A 22,001-nucleotide genomic window follows, 5' to 3' on the forward strand; every position below is an offset into this window, starting at 1 on the left:
ATAATTGTGATAATTCAATCTATATATTAGAAATTACTTAAGTATTATAGTTAAGAAAGATTTTAGAGAGTCAGCAATAATTATAATTTATTTCATACCTAAAAGTAAAATTTTAATTCAATATTCAAATTTTACCTTAAATGGAAATTTTAATTACACTATGGCTTATCTGCAATAGCAACACAAAATACAGGAGTTAGTTATAATAACAGTCTCCTAGGACTGTTTAAAGTATTTAAACATTTTGTTTAAATGGAAGTCATTATAAATAAACAGCAGAGGAAATCTGGTGTTCTATTATTATAACATACTTCTAAACATCTAAATATGTCATAAAACATTTGCAAAAATTTAAATGAGAATAATATTTTTCAAAAGCCTACCTATACATATTCATTATTATTTGTTGAAAAGCAGCAAATTTCAAGTTTACCACAGGAAAGAAAAATATGGTAGTGAGAGATGGCATTTAATAAAATTCTAGAGCCTGTAGCTTGGATATTAAATACTTGCACTGTGTTTATTTTTCTGAAATGGTGGAGTATTGCATTTATTTTGTGGTTGATCAATTCATGATATGTCACTTGATGTTCACAATCCACATATTTCTGTCTGGAGCATGGTTTCCTTCAAATAGACTCCTGCTTTATCAAGATGACCACTAGACAAGATTAAAATACACAAAGAATAAGAAATTTAATTAAAATTTATATAAGGAAAGATTAGATATACTATAAATTATTTGGAAATGGTCTCATGGAAAACCTATTTCATACAAGAAGTATTATAAAAAATAATCATTAATAGCTAGGAATGCTATTTTAAAGTAAGGTCACATTCAGATAGAAGCCAGATACAAAAATAATTATCATCAAATAAATCATATCTGAAGATGGATATGATATAAAACAATTCTCTATAAGTCATACAACAAATGCCGCAAGCAGAAAGAATTTGTAGAAACCCCAGATATCAGTTTTGAGAAAGGTCAAAGTCATTTCTATACATAATAGATGTGATAGAGATGTTAAATAAGGCTTTTATTTTCCAAGTCTTATGCTCTGTGAGTGACTAACACAGCATATTTTAGGCATCTGTTGAGGGCGTTTATGTCTGAAAATGACCCAGAATAAAGTGAGCAACAGGGACAAATAAAAGACAAGAAAAATGAAAAAATTGTCTACATCAGTATTGGCAGAAATTTAACCTTAAAATAATATTTAAGGATAATTTTAACATTCATAAATACATATACTTAACGATATAATTTTTAAAAGGTTTTATTATATAAAAGTTGGCCAAGCACGGTGGCTTACGCCTGTAATCCCCACATTTTGGGAGGCCGAGACAGGAGGATTACCTGAGGCCAGGAATTTGAAACCAGCCTGGCCAACATGGTGAAGCCCCATCTCTACCAAAAATACAAAAATTAGCCAGGCGTGGTGGCACATGCCTGTAATCCCAGCTACTTGGAAGGCTGAGGCAGGAGAATTGCTTGAGCCCGGGAGGCGGAGGTTGCAGTGAGCAGAGATTGTGCCACTGCACCCCAGCCTGGCCGACAGACGGAGACTGTGTCTCAAAAGAAAAAAAAAAAGTTTACAGACAAAAATAAAAACAAAAATATTTTTTCAAACTTCTTTTAACAACTGTGTTCTAACTTCATCGCACGTCCTCTGTTGTACTGGGCACAACTTATTTGTCAAATAAAGTACTTATCTGTAGGAATTCAGGCTTTTATTTTGTCCCAAAACATTTAAATTGTACAAAAACTTATTGCATTTTTTTCTTAAAGATTGATTTAAGCAGAAAGAAATGAGAAGAGGGCATTAGTAGGTATACTGCTTATAACAAAGCAAATTGCAAAATGTATAAGAGATGAAAAGGTAAAATGAGAAGAATCGACAAATATTAAAGCAGTGTTACTCTGTGGTATGGTTTCTGGTGTGTCATATTATCACTTTGAGACAAGATTAATAGAGAAATTGACAGTAAACATTTGTATTCATTTGTAACAGTTTGATACTGTGATGACATTATGAGCAATTGTCCATGTTAAAAATTATCAATCCACAATGATTTGAAAATTAAAATGAAATGAAACAAAACAAAATTAAAGTAACTGTTTTTGACCATATTTGAGAAGGACTGAATGCCTGAGCTTAAATGGGAGATACTATACATCTTGGTCAATATATAGAAGAAAAACTAGAATATGGTTGTCACGGTAACTCTTTGTTATTGCTATTCTTTGAAAAGTGAAGAGAAACCTTTTAGTATAGTTTTTTCGAACTTTGAGCTCCTCAATGTGCTTTCTTGGAAGAAAGGTATACTTTCTCTTTTATGAGTTATCAGAGCCTTTATAATTGCCTAATACCATTAGTAAAAATATCTGGATGTTCTGAAGACAATTCCAGAATTTTTGTATTAATGCAAAAGAAAACATAAGTACCAGAATGAACTTAGGATTTTCATATTTAATATATCTTATTTTGCATATTCTTACTTATTTGTGAAACATTTCAGTTGTCTCTGCAACCTCAAACCAGTTGGTGGGATGAATGGTATAGAACAGTTTGTAGACATTTCTTTAAAAAACATCTGGGACTTCAAGAAAAAAAGGGGGAGCTTTTTTCAGTTCATAGCAACTTATTTTATTTCAATTGTTTTTGGGGGAACAGGTGGTTTTGGTTATATTCATAAGTTTTTTAGTGGTGATTTCCAAGATTTTGCTGTACCCATCAACAGACCAATATACACTATACCCAACGTATAGTCTTTTAGCCCTCACTTTCCTCCCTTCCTTCCCCATGTGTCTCGAAATTCCATTATATCATTCTTATGCCTTTGCGACCTCATGGCTTAGCTCCCACTTGTAGGTGAGAAGGAGGCAGCTACATTGTCTGGGGTAGATACCCAGGGTTTGTTGTCCCATACCAAGAAAATTTAGGACACGGACACACATGAGGAATTTAGGAGTGGAGGTTTAATAGGAGGAAGAAAGAGACTGGAAAACAGCTCTCTCTCTAGTGAGAGAGAGGAGATTCCTGAGAGGAAAGACGGGCCGGTGGTGGAGGCGACAGATTTTATAGTCAGGCTTGAGGAGGCGTCTGATTTACATAGGGCTCACAGATTGGTTCACTCAGGTATGATGTTTACATAGCATGCAGGGAAGGCTGGCCACCTCACTCTAATCTTCTTATGCAGATGAACTTACCCCTTGGCCATTGCCATCTTCTCTGCTTCTTACTATACACGTAGCTGGCAGAGAAGGGAAGATGGAGCTGTCATTTTGAACATGATTGGCACAATGGCCAGCATCTATGTCTGCAGCTCGATTTTATAGGCTGCCCTTTGTTAGAAGGAAAATGATTTGGAGCTGCTTTTCATTAAAGGGAAAACCTTAACAAGGACTTCCATACCCTCACTATCTGCCTAAGTAATTTCTTCTTAACTCCTGTATCAAGAACACATGATATTTTATTTTCCATTCCTGAGTTTCTTCACTTAGAATAATGGTCTCCAACTTCATCCAGGTTGCTGCGAATGCCATTATTTTGTTCCATTTTATGGCTGTTCCATTTTATCCATATACCAGATTTTCTTTATCCACTGGTTGTTTGATGTGCATTTAGCCTCATTCCACATTTTTGCAATTGCAAACTGCACTTCTATAAACATGCATGTGTAAGTGTCTTTTTAATATAACAACTTATTTCCCTCTGGGTAGATACCCAGTAGTGGGATTGCTGGATCAAATGGTAGTTCTAATTTTAGTTAAAAAGGGGAGCTTTTGAAATTAAAAACCTTAGATGGTTTGTTAAGGGCCAAGTCATGGAAGAAAACAAGATTGATGGTACTAGATATTGAAATGACAAAGGGATAGGAAGAGTAACCAAAATAACTGTGTGTAAATGAATCAAGAGGTACAGGGTTCAGAAATGGTGGCAATTGTCTTGCACTGTAGAAAGGTAGACTCAGGAATAATTCTCTTTTCTTTCCTATATCTCAAATTATGATACTTTATACTAAGAGATAACTTGGAAGGGGAAAATATATGTTGCATAGGCTATATATATATATTTTTTTTATTTTTTTTTCTGAGATGGAGTCTTGCTGTGTCACCCAGGCTGGAGTGCAGTGGTGCTATCTTGGCTCACTGCAAGCTCCACCTCCCGGGTTCACGCCATTCTCCTGTGCATAGGCATATTTTAATGCTTAAAAGAGAGACAAAGATTATGGGGTTGGGGTTATAAACACTGGTATATCAGCAAGGGAGGAGCTTTGTTGATAGTTAAGGCAAAACAATAACTGTGTATAGTTGATGGTCCTGGGTTTCTGTATGGCAATGTGTAAGTTCCCTTCATTATGCAAAAACAAATGGTAAACAAAGCCAATGGGTTGAACTTTTACTCATAATATAAATTTCCTCCAAAATCTCAGAAAGGAGGAAGTTACAGAAAGATAATCCTCACAGTCTGAAAAAGGAAGGAAAGTACTTTCTTCCATGCTAATGGTACCTCTATTCTCTTCAGGGCAGCAAGGAAGTCAGTTTAATTTTTCACATCTCTGAATTTATTTGCAGCTAGGGGTGGCCAGTAAAACAATTTTGATCAAAGAAATTTAAGTGGAGCTTTCCAGTCTGACATATAAAGAGCTTGCAAATTGTTCCTTCCATCCTTACAATAAGAAAAAAGCAGAACAAACTGAAAAGCAATTAATCTTGTTACATTCATCAGAGAAGTGAGGGCACAGGGCAAGCTGCTGCCCTGAAAACCAGAGAGACAGACAAGTGGATGTGGAGAATCAGAGCTTGCCAGGAACAAAAGCCTTCTGCTAAGGCCAGTACCAGTGGGAACATGTCAACTTTATCTGATGAATGGCTGGAGGCTCAGTATGCATGAGCTTTAATTAAAAACTCTGGGTGTAGAGAGGACAGTCTTAGGGAAGCTCCCATAGTTTCCTAAATTTTACCTCCAGGAGTCTCACTAGATCTCACTGTAAGGATCAGAGAACAATCTTTTTTTTTGCTTCTAGTAGTGAAAGGGGAGAAGTAATCATTTAAAAATATGTCAGAGCTCTCCGTTCTCTTTACCAGAGCATGCTCTCAAGAGAAACTATTTTAGCACAGCCTAAATAAATTGGGTTTTACCAAATTCTAAGTGACTTAGGGGAAAGGAAATACACAACTCCTGTTCCCTATAGCTTTCCTATCTCACCTAACAGGGATGATAGCAAAGAAGAAGTTGTGAAATTTACATCCCAGGGATAGGAAACTGCTCTTGCAGTGAAAAATTATGACAGTAAAGACTTCTGTTCTAACCAACTCCATCTTGCCTTTCACCTCCCAACTGCCCTTGGTTATTCCAGGGCATGGACAAAGCTAACTATAGGAGAAATTTAGTTTATAGTTTAATAATAGCCCTTCCCCAAAATTAAACCACCTTTGTAAAACTAATGAAAGGCCACAAGGTTAGGAGGATGAGAGTGGCCTGAATTCTGCTAAGATGCAGGCATAGTCAAGTGATTACCAGCCATTATTCTGGAGGTCACAAGATTTGCAACTTCCCCTATTCACTATTGTAGAAACTAGGATTGACCTTTTCACATATCTTTTCAGGCTTTTGCATTTCTGACGACCAGGCAGCCCCACATGGACCCAAGACTCTTAGCTCAACTAGTCCTGTGGTCCCTACCCAGAAGTGGACTCACCTCATGAGGAGGCATTTTCCATACCCCTGTGATTTCATTCCCAACCAACCAGCAGCCTGTTCCCATAGGCCCCTGCCCACAAAACTATCCTTGAAAAAGCTTAGCCTCCAAATTTTCAGAGAGGCTGATTGGAGTAATAATAAAGCTCCAGTGTCCTGTTTAGCTGGCTCTATGTGTATTAAACTCTTTCTCTATTGCAATTCCCCTGTCTTGATAAATTGGCTCTATCTGGGTAGTGTGCAAAATGAACCCACTGGGCAGTTATAGATACAGACTCACTTAAAGACTGAATCCTAATCATAGGCTATGGAACCCTTCTTCTCCTACAACTTACCAACACATCAATTAGTTTCCTGTATATATCAGAGGATTCCAGCTTTAAAAAATTGCAAGCTTCAGATATTATTTAAGAAAGAGTCCCTAGCAAGACCAAAAATAAGGAGGAAGACAAAACTGAATCAGGGGAAATTTTACCCTCTGATATCACAGCTACAAATAAACAGAAAATGCAGCCTAAATCTTAGTCAGATAAGCATAAAACCTACACTAAAAGCTTATCTTCCTTAGTTTCTGTTACCCAATACATCATATCCAGCTTTCAATAAATAACGACAAGACATACTAAAGGGCAGAAACAATCTAAAGTGAAAAAGTAAGCACCAATCAGATCCAGACTCAGATAATAGCAGATATTTTAGAATTATCAGACTTGGAACTTACAATAATTATGACAAATATGCTAAGTTCTAATAGAAGAAGTGGACATGATGCAAGACAAGATGGGTAATATAAGGCAAAATGGAAAATCTAAGAAGAAATCAAACTAACACTAAAAGTCTAAAATATTTGAATGGAAATGAAGCATGACATTGATGGGCTCATTAATACACTGAACTCAGAGGAAAAAAACTAATTAGCGTAAAGATATGTAAATAGAAACTTTCCAAACTAACGGTAAAGAGAAAAAAGTATAAAAATATAGAATACATTATTCAAGAACTGAGCAACAATTACAAAAACTATAAATATGTATAATTGGAAAAAAAAGAAGGAAGGAGAGGAAGAGGAAGAGGATGAAGAGGAAGAGGAAGAAGAAGAAAGAAGAAGGAAGAAAGAAAGGAAGGAAGAGAAGGAGGAGAAACAGAATAAATATTGACATAATAATAGATGAGAACCTTCTAAAGTTAATGATAGACAACAAACCACAGATTCAGAAAATTCATAAGACACAAAGCAGGATAAATACCAGATAAATGTCTACATCTAGACTTATGAAATTTAAACTGCAAAAAAATCAGACAAAAATGAAATCTTGAAAGAAGCTGGGGGAAAGTGGTAGGATAGCTTACTTAAATAGGAACATGAATAACAACAATTACATACGATTTCTTTACAGAAATCATACAAGCAATAAGAGAATGGAGTAAAATATTTAAAGTGTTCAAAGAAAAAGAGCAGAAACCTAGGATTCTGTATCATGTGCATGTATCCTTCCAAAGTGAAAGAGAACAAAAGACTTCTTCAGACAAACAAAAACAGAAGGAATATTTGTTACTAGTAGGCTTGCCCACACAGCAATAGTTAAGAAGTTTTCAGAGAAAAGGAAAATGTTGTAAGTCAGAAACTTGGACGTACATAAAGGAAGAGCATTAGAAATGAAAAAAAAGAAGGTAAAATAAAATATTTTATCTGTCTTATTCTTAACTGATCTAAGAAATAATAATTTGTTCAAAATAATACTTGCAACAATGTATGTGTTGTTTATATTTTATGGAGAAGTGAATGACAATAATGTTATGAAGAATAAGAAAAAGGGAATGGGAATACTATGTCAAAAGGTAACTGCATTACCCATAAAGTAGTATAGTGTTATTTGAAAGTGAACTTGAACAAATTATAAATGTATAGTTCAAATGCAAAGGAAACCACTGAAAAAGTTAAAAAATAAAATAAAGCAACTATAATTGACAGGAGAGAATATTGAACAATATGAATTGCTCAAAACTAGAGAATGCAGAAGAAGAATGGAAAAGTAAATGGCATAAATGCAAGTAAAAACAAGTCCACAACTAAAAGACAGTAACAGATAAGGCACATACTAATTCGACTATATCAATCATCACTTCAGATGTCAATGATCTTAAAGACAAAGACTGTCATAGTTAATACAAATACAATACACAACTGTATGTTGTTTACAAGAAACTCACTTTATAAGGGCAGATAGTGTCAAAGGGATGGAGAAAGATATACATTGCTAACAGTAATCAACGGAAAGCTGAAGTTGCATTATTAATTTCAGACAAACAAGACTTTAGAACAAGAAAAATTATCAATGATAAAGAGGGACATTACATAATAATAATGGGGTAAAATTACATAGTAATCCTTAATGTGTTTGTTCCTAACAACAGAACGTCAAAATATGTGAGGCAAAAACTGATAAAAGTGCAAGAAGAAATAGACAAATTTGCTATCATAGCTGGAAATGTCAATTCTTTCTAATAGTAATTGACAGATCTAGCAGGCAGAAAATCTGTAAGAATGTATTTGGACTGAACAGCACCATCAGTCAGTTGGATTTAATTGACATTAACAGTTACTTTAATAACAGCAGAATACACATTTTTCTCAAGACACATGGAACATTCACCAAGACAGATCACATTCAATGTCATTAAAATATACTTTAACAAATTTAAAAGGATAGAAATCATACAAAGTGTGTTCTCAGACCACAGTGGAGTTAAACTGGAAACCAATAACAAGAAAGATAACTGGAAATTCCTCAAATATTTGGAAATTAAGAACATACTTACAACTAACACATAGATTGATGAAGAGGTTTCAAAAGAAATTTAGAATATTCTGAACAAAATGAAAACGAAAATATGATTTATTAAAATTTATGGGATATAGTGAAAGTGATGCTTAGAGAAATTTTATAGCATTAAATTAATATATTAGAAAAGAAGTAGCTCTATACTCAATAGTCTAAGATTTCACCTTAGGAAACCAGAAAAAGAAGAGCAAATTAAACCCAAAGTAAGCAGTAGAAAAGACATAAAAACTAGAGCAGAAATCTGTGAATTTTGAAAACAGATTGAAAACAGATTGAAATATGAAAACATATTGAAAACAGAATGCAATAGAGAAAATTAATGAAACCAAAATATAATTCTTTGAAAATATTAGTAAAATTGATAAACTTTTGCCAGACTAACCAAAAAAGACACAAATTACTAACATCATAAATAAGAGACCATAACCGCCAATCCCATGAACATTAAAAGAATAATAAAAGAACATAACCAACAGCTCTATGCTCATAAACTTGAAAACTTAGATAAAACTGACTAAATCTAAAAGGATTCAATCTACTAAAATTCACACAAGACATAGATAATCTAAATAAGGTTATTATCTATTTAAAAAATTAATAATTACCAATCTTTCAAAATAGAAAATACTAAACCCAGATGGTTTCACTGATTAATTCTACCAAACATTTAAAAAAGAAACTTTACTAATTCTTTACAATATCTTGCAGAAAATAGAAGCAGAGGGAATACTTCTTGACTCATTCTGTAAGGTGAGCATTACCCTAATACCAAAACCAGAAAAAGATATTAAAAGAAAGGAAAATGACAGACCAATACCTCTCATGAACATAGATGTAAAAATTCTCAACAAAATATTAGCAAATTGATCCAAACGTGTAAAAATAATTATACACAATCTGAGACTTATCCCAAGAATGTAAGGCTGTTTCAACATCTTAAAATTATTTAATGAAATTCATCACATCAAAAGGCTAAAGGAGAAAAATCATATGATCATATCAACAATGCATAATAAGAATTTGACAAAATCCAGTACCCATTTATGATAAAAGCTCTCAGTACTAGGTGTAGAGAGGGACGTCTTTCACTTCATAAGGAACATCTCTAAAATACCTAAACCTCACATTATAGTCACTGGCAAGAAACCAGATTTTTTTCAGTTAATATTAGGAAAAAGGCAAAAATGTACCTTCTCACTTCTGTTCAACATCATAATGGAAGACATAGCTAATGCAGTAAGACAAGAAAAGGAAATAAATGTTATACAATTTGAGAAAAAAGAAATAAATTGTTCTGTGTCTTCGTTCACAGACGACCTGACTAAGTAGAAAATCTCAAATAATCAACAATAACAATAAAAAACAAACAAAAAACTCTTGGAAGTAATAAACAATTATAGTAAGATTAGAGGATGTAAGTTTAATACAGAAAATTCAATTGATTCCCTTTATGCCAGCAATGAACAATTTGAATGCAAAGTGAAAAACAGCCTCCCATTTATATTAGCAACAAAAAATAAAATACTTAGGCATAAATCCAAGAAAATATGTATAAAATCTGGATGAGGAAAATTATAAAACTCAGGTAAAAAAGGTGATCTAAATAAATAGGAGAAATTCTATGTTAATTTATAGGAAGACTCAATATTGTTAAGATATCAGTTATTTCCAAACTGATCCTTTGGATCCAGCACAATCCCAATAAAATTCTAGCAAGTTACTTTGCAGATTTCAACAAACTGATTCTAAATTTTATATTGAAAGGGAAAAGTTCCAGAAAAGCCAACACAACATTGAGGGAGAAGAACAGAAGAGGACTGACACTACCTGATTTCTAGACTTATTGTAAATCTATAGTTTTCGAGACAGTATGGTATTGGTGAAAAACAGGATTCAACGAGACAGAATAGGGAGCTCAGAAATAAACCCACACAAATATATAGTCAATAAATCTTTGATAAGGAAGCAAAGGCAATACAATAGAGAAAAGATAGTCTTTTCAGCAAATGGTACTAGAACTTGACATCTACATGAAAATGATAATGATAATAATCTGGACACTGACACCTTTCAGTAACATTAACTCGCTATGGATCATAGACCTAAATGTAACATACACAACTGCAAAACTTCTAGGAGATAATACATAAGAGAACTAATGTGACCTTAAATTTGGCAATAAATTTTCAGATATATAGCCAAAAGATTTAAGTGATTAACCTTATGTAGTCATCTACCATATGGCAAAACAAGAAGTGGAGTCCAGAACAACCTGGTTTCAAAGATAATCCTCTTTTCATTAAACCATATCACCTCCAGGAGATGACAGCAGAGGATATTTAAATAATAGATGAGAGAAGACTTTTAAGACTGAAATTACAAATTTCTCAAAGAGAAAGGGAAAAAGAAAATTTATAGTGAATATTACATGAATTAAAATGACGATATCAGTTGCATTTAATGATCTGTTAATTTCAGTGAAACCTCTATACTTACTAGGAGTCCTGGTTCTAGAATGGGAGAAGGCTTTGCAAACCTTTTATTCAATCTCCTCTCCTCTTTCTTTAGGTTTTGCATATTCTGAATACATTTATTTGCAAGCTTTAGAAAAATTAAAATGAAAGAAAAATCATACTTTTTTGTAACATATAAAGGTAACATTCTGATTATATTTTTGGTTTGTGTCAATAAAAAAGGTAAACACCACCACTGCAAATGGTTCACATAACTACATAGAAATAGGGGGAAAAATCTCTTTCATTCAAATGTATGGTTCATAAGTGAAGAAAACCACATTGGAGCATCAGTAGGGTTTTCAAATAAGAGTATTCTTGATTCTCATCTTACCACTGCGTACACTTAAGTAGATCCAGACTCATGGATTAGTGTGCTTACTTTTGCTTTAAAAATAATGCTCATTAAAGACACCTAGGGAATTTTCTCTATAGAAATATGAAAACAATTATTCACTCCTTTGAAATGTTGCATGACACACATAGCTTTTTATGCCACCATTGTGTGGCGTCTACAAGTAGCAGAGACCTAGGAGATCAAACTAGAATGCTTTGAATATAATGAAATACAGTAATAGAATAGAAAGGATATGAATAACAATAACTTTTTTTATCCACTTCCAGTGAAGTATCAATTGGTACAATTGCTTTGAAAACCAACTATTTAAAAAATCCACTGATAACAGAATATAAACTTGAACAATTGCTTTGAAAACAATGTGGCACTACTTTCTAACAATAAAAAATTTGCTTTTACTGTGATTCAACCATTGCACTCCTGCCTAAATAATCAAATGGCATTCTTGTGCATGGGGCAAGAAGATGTGTACTAGAATGTTTGCGATAGTACTATTCATTTTAGGAAAATGTAAAAATAACGCAATGTCCATAAACAAGAGAAAGGATTAATGAACTGTGATATGTTCCATGACAAAATATTAAACAGCAGTGAAAATAAAGAAACTATATACAGCAATGTAGATAAATCTTAGGAAATAATATTGAGAAAAAAGAGTAAATCATACACTAAATTTTGTGTGATCCTATGTTTATAAAGTTCAAAACCAAGCAAAAGCAAATAATGCACTTATAGAGACACCTATGTAACAAATTATTAAAGAAGAGGAGGAGATTGATGTAGCTAAAATTCAAGATGGAGGTTACCTCTGGGAGAGACCTTAGGAGGTAGAATAGAAAAGCATTCCCTAGCTGGATTCAGAAATACCTAATATTTTAATCCTTAAATGGGAGGCATATTGTAATTTATAAATTATATCTGCCACATCTATTTTTGTATATGTGTCAAATGTTACATTAAAAAATAACATAAGCCATTTAGTTTACCCTAGTTAAGACCCATTCCAATAGTAGTCATTAGATCCCAGAGTCCCAAGAAATATACTGAAGTGTCTACTTAATACAAGTTCTATTATGTTAGGGACCACTACATAAAGGAACAAGTTACAAGCACAATGTTTAAACAACCAGAACCTAGTTCTTTATTTAAACATTACCTGCCGCTCAGTGACCTCTGAAGGATGATGTTGTCTTGGTCCTTCCTATATAATATACAAAATTAAAACACATTCACACAAAAAAGTCATTAAAAACAGTAAATTAATTATTATAATAGGAAGCCTATGCTACTTTTAAATTTATGTATTATATGAATCATTTCAACTATAAGAGGCAGGTTAAAAAACAAAAAGAAAAAAGTCAAGTTCAGAATAAAAACATCTAAGATAAAAATTGTGGTGGAAGATGGAGATGGTATTATGATAAAAAAGAACCAGCTGTGAACCACCTTACAGATAAAAGGCAGAGTATAGAGATATATTCGGGAGGGAAAGAATGTACAAGAAATCGAAAAATGCATGTTTCTGCTTCTAAGGACTTCAGTGGTGCTATTGAGCAATCTAGTCTTCAATCTGGTTTCAAAGCCTAGGAGTAATTGGTGATGTGATTGAGATCGTATGGTTTTCTGAAGCACAGGGAGCTTGGCTGTTAGTTTTTGAGATTCTCACCACTTCCTCTATTTCTTGATTGTACCTTAAATAACTCCTCCTTCACTCGTTTTGATCCAATCTTTTAACCAGAAGACCCAAGAGCAATCTGTTCCACATCTGGCAATTGAGAACTTTATCCTGCTCCCTACTTCTGTAATTTCCACTCCACCTCCTAGGGCAGGCCAATGGGGCAGTCAACATACAGGTGATGTACCTGACCCCTAAGCACACAGTGGGTGGAGCTTTTTCTTGTTTCAGAGGGGTCCAGCAGTCAGGATGTAGTCTGTCTACATCACCTGGAATTTCCCAACCCCCAGCACCAAACCACCTTTACAAGAGTTAGAAGCACCATGGCCAAAGCCACAGTGGCCTGGAGCTCAAGGCACAGGACAGAGTGGCAGAGTTGAGGTTGTAGGCCCCAGCAGACTCACAGGGTTGACTTGGGAAGGCTCGATGTCCCAGCAGTACAGGCACATGCCGTGGAGCCTTAGGGCGCCCCCTGACGCCTACTGCCTGTCCTGGACCAAATGATTATGGGGCCCCACACCCACAGCCTTCAAGCCCTGCCCCACCCAGTTCCATCACTATTCTCTCTATTCTTCTCCCTGCTATGGGCCCCGCCCTTTCCCCAGTTGTATTCCAGTCCAGTGCAGGGAAGGCAAGGCCTCAAGTTGTCTGCAGTGTCTTTGAGTTATGGAAGTCAGTTTACCATAATTCCTTATATCCTATCCTTCTTCCTCAGAAAATTGCAGAATACCAATTTCCCACCTTTTCTACCCTTCATCTCTCTAGTCTCTCTCTTTATAAAGCCCCTTTCATTTGTTAACATATCTAGCTTAGTCTCCATGTTCTCTTACTTCAGACTGTCTAACTATTGTTAGGGTTCTCAATTCCACCACCTCATTGTTGTTCCTTCACAGCTTCTAGTTGGGTTGACCCAACTCTCTGCCTTCTTCCCATCTATCTATACCAGGTGAAGCGAGGAGAAGCTTGAAGATGGCTGGAATACATATTTGTGACCCCAGATCTATTTATTTATTTATTTTCTTTTTTCTTTTTTTTTTTGGCCGAGTCTCTCTCTGTCGCCCAGGCTGGAGTGCAGTGCTACAATCTTAGCTCACTGCTACCTCCACCTCGAGGGTTCAAGCAATTCTCCCATCTCAACCTCCCGAGTAGCCGGGACTGCAGGCGCATGCCACAATGCCTGGCTAATGATTTTGTATTTTTAGTAGAGACAGGGTTTTACCATATTGGAGGCTGTTCTCAAACTCCTGACCTCAGGTGATCCGCCCGTCTTGCCCTCCCAAAGTGCTGAAATTACAGGCGTGAGCCACCAGGCCCGGCCATGACCCCCAATTTAAACTGAGTCCTCAAAGCTGCTTAAGACTTTTATGTTGCACCAGCTTTTTTTGTGCGCTGCAGTATTCCCTTCAAATTGTCTTCTATTAAAATCTCTGAATCCACCAACACTCAGGCACTTCCAGTAGAAGTGGGACAATCCGTGCTTCACACTCTGATGCTGGTGAACACGTATAGAGCTTACTATGCTCAGCACTGTTACATGAATTTATATGTGTTAACTGATCAATTCTTTAGACCACTCAAGGTGGGTAAGTGCATGATTATAATCACTGGGAAACAAAGCGCTAGCATGTTAAATTGCTTTCTCAAAGTTATGCTGTTAGTAAGAGGGTGAGCTGGAATTTAAATCCAGGGTTGGCCCTTAGATCATGTGCTCCTAATTATGTGCTATGCTACCATTGCTTTTGAAGCCCTCACTGGGGCTACCTCAATACCATCTAAAAGCCTATAACCTTGTCAATATCCACATTATCCTTTTCCCTGTAACCCTGTCGAAATGGAAAAAAAAATTGGTATCCCTTCTGTTGTCTCAAATAAATCTATCCATTTGCATTTCCATGCCATTTCCCTCCTAGGAGCCTCCTCAGATCTAGCTCTACAGATTGTTCCTCTCCTTGTCAACTTCTCTATATTGCCTCTTTCCTTTAAACATTTCATTACTGTAAGTTCAAATCTCCCCCTCTCCAAACTAATAAAGGAAACTCCTTAGAACAACAACCAATTGTATCTGTTGCCCATCCCCTCTATATAAAGTAAATATTCATGAGAGTGGTCTGTACCTCTGCCTCTTCTTTATGTTCAGTGTAAGATTTGGCTTACTGAAACCTGTTTCAACTCCCACTGTTCCACTGGTGCTTTTCTCAAAATGGTTAATCAAATGATCTTTCTCCTGAATTCAATGGACAGTTTCTATCATATGATTTTTGCATCACATTAGAAACTGCTGAAAAGTCTTTCTGATGAGTTAGGCTTAGAAAAAGTAAACAGTTTTGTCCAACTGTAATGTTCAAAATCATTATCCATGCTCTTCTTGAAACTCCCCTCTGGGAGCAATAAGTTGTAGAAAAATCATATAAACTTCCCCATTATCACAAACCAGGAATTGACTTGACACACTATAGAAAATGTTTTGAATGCTACTGTCACATATCATGCCAAGTCCTATGCATACAAAATGAGTAAATTATTGCCCTCAAAGGCAGTCAGATAGATTAGCAAAACCAAAAAGGTAGAAAATGTATAGTGAGCTTCAATAATAACACATGTTGTGTTGTACAGACATTTGGGAGCCCCTAATGCTCTCTGAAGATAGGCCCAAATAGCCTTCTCAGTGGAGTGGAGTAGCCAGAGTTTACCAGGTAGCAAAAGAGAGTGCATTTATGACAGAGGTGCAGCATGTCCAAATGGCAGTGGGTACAGATAAGTAACATGGGTTTGATGAATGTGTAACTGTTGTCATCAAGTTTTACTCATCACATCTCTTTGCTTTTCCTCCTACCATATTTTGTATGGAAAAAAGTCAAAAGGGTTAGCAGGAATCAGGCACCATAAGACTGCATAAAAGAATATTCCAGAGTCACATGTCTGAGACTTATTAGGAAGTTGGTAGTGCAACCCATAAGAGTCCAAATCCTATTGTAACTACTTGAAAACTCTTGTGACCCTGTTGTGACCCTGGCCAATTAATTATCATGCATGATCCTCAATTACTTTCTCTGTATCTATAAAATGAGAATGATAATATCCAACAATATAGGGTTGTTATAATCATTATAAATAATATAAATAAGGAATTGGATCCAGTGTCTGTTAGGTAGTGGTTATCGATCATGGTAGTTATGATTATATTTTACTATGGATTACATTGTAAGATCCTCCAAATGAAAAGAACCTTAGATATCATTCAGCCCAGTCTCCCACTGAATTGCCACTAAGTGATGATATTGCCAAGGGGGTTGCCACTAAATGAAGACACTGCCTTCCCTTGGCAATATCTTCATTTAATGGCAATTCAGCTCGTTTTGATTAAATCAATGATGGAAAATTCAATCCAACCTATTCAATTTTTTGACACCTCTAATTATTGAAACCTTCTCACCTACATTGATTTGAAATATGTTACTCTATTATCCTAGTTATATTCTCAAAGTCCTCACTCAATAAATTCATTCTTTTCTACCTGATGACAGGGCTGGGGAAGAGGCTGGGATAGTCAGAGTTTGAAAGTTTGGAGGAGCAGCCCCATAAACTAGGAACCAGACCTCTGAGGAGGGGAACACTGCCAATCTGAGCTAGTGGATGGAGGGTAGTGGTGGAGGGAGCTGGCGGAGGGAGGTTGGGGGGCGGTCCTTCAGAGCTGGGGAATAGAGATTTCTTAGAAAGAGGCAGTATCTGGCAGGTGTTGGTATGATAAGGAAGAATGATAAAACCAATTCTGGGAATGTGGAAATATCTTGGAAACTGGGAAGAACTGCTGCTAGAAACATTTGCTACTGCAAAGTCAAGTGTTATTGCTAGGATGGCAACATAATAAACAAACAAACAAACAAACAAGATCCTAACCCCTCCACTTGCCTTCCAGTCTCCTTCCAGTGCCACTTATTGGATACACCTTCCAGGACTCCAGTTGGCTAAATTTTCAGCTCTTTATTTCTAAAGAGAAATAAAATATGAACAGTTCCAACCCTGCCTTCACAAAGTAGAATATGAAAGAATGGATTTACATTTGAAAGACAACAGCTTAGTAAGTGGCACCAACCATCAGGTCCTAAACCACAAGCATTCCTTCAATGATACCTGTGTGATATAGTTTGAATATTTGTCTTCTCCAAATCTAGTGTTGAAATGTGACCCTCAGTGTTGGAGGTGGGGCCTAGTGAGGCGTTTTTGAGCCATGGGAGTGAATTCCTCAGGAATGGTTTGGTGCCCTCCTTGTGGTAATGAGTGAATTCTCATTCTATTAGTTACGGCAAGATCTGATGGTTAAAAAGAGCCCGGCACATCCTCCTCCTCTTGCTTCCTCTTCCATGTGACACAGCTGCTCCTCTGTCCCCACCCCCCGCCTTTTTTTTTTTTTTTTTTTTGAGACGGAGTCTCACTCTGTTGCCAAGGCTGAGTGCAGTGGTGCAATCTTGGCTCACTGCAAACTCCACCTCCTGGGTTCAAGTGATTCTCCTGCCTCAGCCTCCCGAGTAGCTGGGACACAGATGCCCACCACCACACCAGGCTAATTCTTTGTATTTTTAGTAGAGACAGGGTTTCACCATGTTGGCCGGGATGTTCTCAGTCTCTTGACCTCGTGATCCGCCTGCCTTGGCCTCCCAAAATGCTGGGATTATAGGCGCGAACCACTGCGCCTGGCCCCCCTTTTGTTTTATGCCATGATTGTAAGCTGAGGCCCTTGCCAGAAGCTGGCACATTGCTTCTTGAATATCCTGTAGAACTGTAACCTAAATAAACCTTTTTTCTTTATATATTACTCAGCCTCAGGTATTCCTCTATAGTATTGCAAAATGGATTAAGACATTCTTAGAATGGTTTCTATTCTCCCCACCTTCCGTTGATAACCTTTATTATACTATAGTCAGCCAGTGTCCCACACAGGACAGAAATCTCAAAATTTTGATCAGGCCAAGTGTGATAGTTAACTTTATGAGTCAACTTGCCTGGGCCACAGAGTGCCCAGATAGTTGGTCAAACATTATTTGGAGTGTGGCTGTGAGGATGCTTTAAAATGTGATTGATATTTGAATCTGTAGGTTAAAGCAGATTGTCCTCCATATTATGGGGGAGTTTTATCCAATCAGCTGAAGTCCTGAATAGAAAGAAAGGATGGCCCTCTTCCAATTAAGAGATAATTCTCCTGCTTGATGACTTTTGAACTGGAACACAAGCTCTTTCTGATTGTAAAGCAGCCTGCCTGCTTTCAGATTCAAACTGGAGCATAGGCTCTTTTGGACTTACCTCTGTCTCTGATTAGAGACATAAACAAATCCCTTAGGTAATAAATCCCTTTATATATAAAACAGGATACATATATATCTTTTAGTAGAATGTATCCTATTGGTTCTATTTCTGTAGACAACTCTGACTAATACACAAAGTAAAAACTGTAAGGGGAAAGAGTATTAACTCCCTGATTCCATACAGTTTATTTGCATAAACATTACATTTTCAAAAAATGAGTACAGTTAAACTGTAAAATGAATTGTGAAAAGTTGTGACTATTAAATGTAAGCACAGGCAGAATTCTTGTTTGTGCATGTTTGATATAGAGTTGTGATTCAAAGTAAACTCCAGAAAAACCACCGTCTCAAAATGCTTATAATTTTATATAAAAGTAAACAGGTAAACAAGCCACCTATTTCCCTACGTTAATTAGGTATCGAGTTTAAATAAGTTTGGGAAATTCTAGGTCAAACAAAGTTAAACAAATATTTTTGTGTAGAACTTTTCAGAACTTATAGTATGTTAAAGTGGTTATGAATTTTCAGAAGGGTATATATTATACAGTGTTTCCTCAATTTACTTGCTTGTGTGACTCCCTGGCAGTATGCCTTATATAATCTCTAACTTATATGTGGAGGATTCTATATTAAATATGGCAGTTATGATAGTGACAGGAGGCAGCCAAATGCCTAGGCAGGTAGTGGTGGGTACCTGGTGAAGCACCTCCAAGCCAAAGACAGTTTATAGCCCAAAAGCCAAGCTACAAGTTAAGTTCTTGGACTAGATTGAGAACTTGTCTTTAAGTTTGGAGTGCTTTCTTCGATTGATCCCTACCCTTCACCTATTTTACATATACCTACCCTTTCCTAATTGGTTTTCTTCACTGTCATGCTCACCTTTGAGTGGTGTCTTTGCTTTAACCTTTTTGCATACTCACAAACCAATCAGCAGGCACTCCCCATCCTGTGCCTATAAAGAGTCCAGACTCAGTCAAGAGAAGGACACGGCCTGACTTCAGGGAAGAGATGGCCTGACTTTGGGGAAAAGAGATGGCATGACTTAGGGGAAGAGACAACCTGACTTTGGGGAAGATGACCTGCCCTTCCTATTCCCTCTCCAGCTCCCCTCACTGCTGAGAGCTTTTTTCATCTGTCAGTAAAATTCTCCACCATCACCATCCTTCAACCATCCATGTGACCTCATTCTTCTTGGATACTGGGCAAGAGCCTGGGACCCACTGAGTGTGGAAAACCAGAAAGGCTATCACACTGGCCCTTTGCCCTCACTAGCGGAGGGCAGCCACCCCATGCAAAAAGGCAAGGGGCCAACTGAGTTGCTAACACACAACCATCCACGGACAGCAGAACTAAAGGAGTGCTGTACCGCCCTCTCTGGAATTTCAGGGTCACAAGCACCCTCACCTGGGCACCACTGCATTCCCCTCATGGCAACATTCTTGATCTGGCCATGGGCCTCGCACGGAGCTTGCTCCTGTGTTGGTGCCTTGAGCCGGTCAGATCCCACTCACTTGCTCATGAGCTCCCTCCTGCAGGGGGTTGAGCATGGCAGGCCGAGTAGACAGGGTGCCCCTTCTGCGAGTCTGGCAAAGTGACCCAGAAAAATCCTGCATCAGTTATGTCTGAAAATTACATGGAATTTTATATTACTTTAAATATTGCCTTTTATGTCATTAACTACACCAAGAATTTGGAATATTAATATTTAAATCTGATTTTCTCACATCTGATTATTTTTCTTATTTTCTGTCTAAGCAATATTTGCTAATTTTTATTTTATATCTTAAGTGCTATTTCATAATTCAAGTAAGATTAGTTTATTAAGATGTTGCTGTACTTCAGCTGCTGTTTTTATTATTTTTCTCTGGGTGCTTGATACATATATACTGATGAAATTAGTTAAAGTAGCATTGCACTAATAAATGCTATATCTATATCCTGTAAAACAAGAATTAGCCGAGTCTCCACACAATTTTTGTTAGTTTCAATATTAACTTAATATTAATTTTTAAAATTTTTTTGTAGATAAAATAATTTGAAGTGTGTGTCTCTTCATTTTTCTTTTCTTTCACTCCCAATATTTTAAAACTTGGTTATTTGGCAACCAAATTTATAGAAACATCAAATATCTTATTTACATTTTAAGAAAAAAAAGTTTGTCCTGTTTGTTTGATGCTTCCATAATTAGATTGTACATTTGTAAGTTTATACAAATACAGTGTAAGTTCTTAAAAAGTAATTTGTAAGGCTTTTCACATAGATGAAACCACTTGAGCAGAAATACAAATGGAATATCAACACTGATCTATCTTGTACCATTCACTGATTTTCTGTTTTATTAGTTTGTTTTCTGGGTTTCCAGTGGGCCATGGAATCCATTTAGGAATACTAATAGAATTTCACTTATTTAGTTTGATTTCAATATAACTGTTTATCCTACAATCTACAGCTGTTTTTCAAAGTAAATGAGAGAATTGTGAGTAATTCAGATCTGTAGTATTGTCCTGTGACTTTCTTCTTGAAAACAAAGTTTGAAGGGGGTTAATTTTTTTATAGTCCTATGATTCTCTAAACACTGGAAATTTTTCTTATAATTAAAGTCTATTATCTTTCCCTACAAAATGTTGTTTTTCCTCTTAGTAAATGGGATGTCGAGAGATACATGACTCTTTTCTTTTTGGCCATCCTTTCATTCTGTAATATCTACTGAGCGTCCTATTATTCCAAGCTCTGTATTTTGTGCTAGAGTTTTAGTACTGAACAAGGCAGATATGGTTGCTTATGATTGCTATATGAATGGGTCTCATGTAAAATAATACCAGTACAGGGCTGGCTTCATGGTATATGGCCTGTGCAGTCACACAAGGCTTTGTACAAAGAAGAGTTAATATGATTTTCCTGCAGTCTTTTGATAAAATTCTTAATTTTTGAACAAGTGGTTCTGCATTTTTATTTGGTGCTAGAACCTGCAAATTATGTAGGTGGTCTTAAATCTACACCACAAAGTTTGTGAGAAATCTATCATCTATCTGTCTGTCTGTCTATCTACCTATCTATCTATCTTCTATCTACCTATCTCCATCATCTCTTTATCACCTGGCACATTGTAACATTTAATGTTCTTTTTTACTATTGTTGCCATTGTAAGGAATATATGGTGGATTTTTTCCTTTTCCATACCTGTACAGTTAACTTGTGAAATCTTGGTTATAGGATTTTTAATTTGTCTGTACTAAGTTGCATCTTTTTAGATATAACTTATCACTCTATGTTGTCGAGAGTCATTTTTATTCATCTCTGCAACAAAATGCCTCCATATCAGTGAACTAGTTCAGCATGTCGTCATCCAGATTTGTGATGCAAACCTTGCATAGAACAACAGTGAGAAGCATGCTCTGTAGCACAGCACAGAAAGCTTCCTTTCATGTTGATCATTATTGATTTGCCAATACCTTATGATAGAATTGTTTACTTAGTTCCCATTCACCCAAATTTGCGATTAACTAGTTCTTACTATATCAATTTCATTTGAATCTGTATCATAAAATACTTTTCAAATGTATTGCTAAAATATACACACACTTTGGCTACTAGTCCCTGTTGA

At 36.0% G+C, this 22,001-nt stretch overlaps 2 protein-coding genes across 13 annotated transcripts in view; one reads left to right on the forward strand and one right to left on the reverse strand.

Annotated features, from left to right (window-relative positions):
* Nucleotides 1-22,001, forward strand: part of GAS2 (growth arrest specific 2) — a 731,425-nt gene that overhangs the window by 214,858 nt on the left and 494,566 nt on the right. The gene's annotated exons all lie outside the window — the stretch shown is intronic.
* CCDC179 (coiled-coil domain containing 179) lies at nucleotides 495-13,632 on the reverse strand. 3 transcript variants are annotated; one of them, XM_016920585.3, is made up of 5 exons: nucleotides 13,502-13,632; nucleotides 12,579-12,623; nucleotides 11,048-11,152; nucleotides 2,504-2,604; nucleotides 495-661 (listed from the first exon to the last, which is right to left on the reverse strand). In XM_016920585.3, the coding sequence occupies exons 1-5, from the start codon at nucleotides 13,544-13,546 to the stop codon at nucleotides 592-594; spliced, it is 366 nt and encodes a 121-aa protein (XP_016776074.3). In that variant the 5' UTR covers nucleotides 13,547-13,632; the 3' UTR covers nucleotides 495-591. The 3 variants fall into 3 exon arrangements, 2 of the variants coding, with proteins under 2 accessions (XP_016776074.3, XP_054518149.1); XM_054662174.1 differs by lacking the exon at nucleotides 2,504-2,604 and having other exon boundaries at nucleotides 13,502-13,630; XR_010147511.1 differs by lacking the exons at nucleotides 2,504-2,604; nucleotides 11,048-11,152 and having other exon boundaries at nucleotides 13,502-13,546.

The sequence above is a fragment of the Pan troglodytes genome, chromosome 9 (genome assembly GCF_028858775.2).
Source record: "Pan troglodytes isolate AG18354 chromosome 9, NHGRI_mPanTro3-v2.0_pri, whole genome shotgun sequence".
Lineage (NCBI taxonomy): Eukaryota > Metazoa > Chordata > Mammalia > Primates > Hominidae > Pan > Pan troglodytes.

Coding starts and splice junctions, on each gene's coding strand:
- CCDC179 (XM_016920585.3), bottom strand. CDS start 13,546: ATGTGCCTGTACTGCTGGGACATCGAGCCTTCCCAAGTCAACCCT. Junction 12,624..13,501: donor AGCCTTCCCAAGTCAACCCT/GTGAGTCTGCTG, acceptor TATATTATATAG/GAAGGACCAAGACAACATCA. Junction 2,605..11,047: donor TTCTAGAACCAGGACTCCTA/GTAAGTATAGAG, acceptor TTTTTCTTGAAG/TCCCAGATGTTTTTTAAAGA.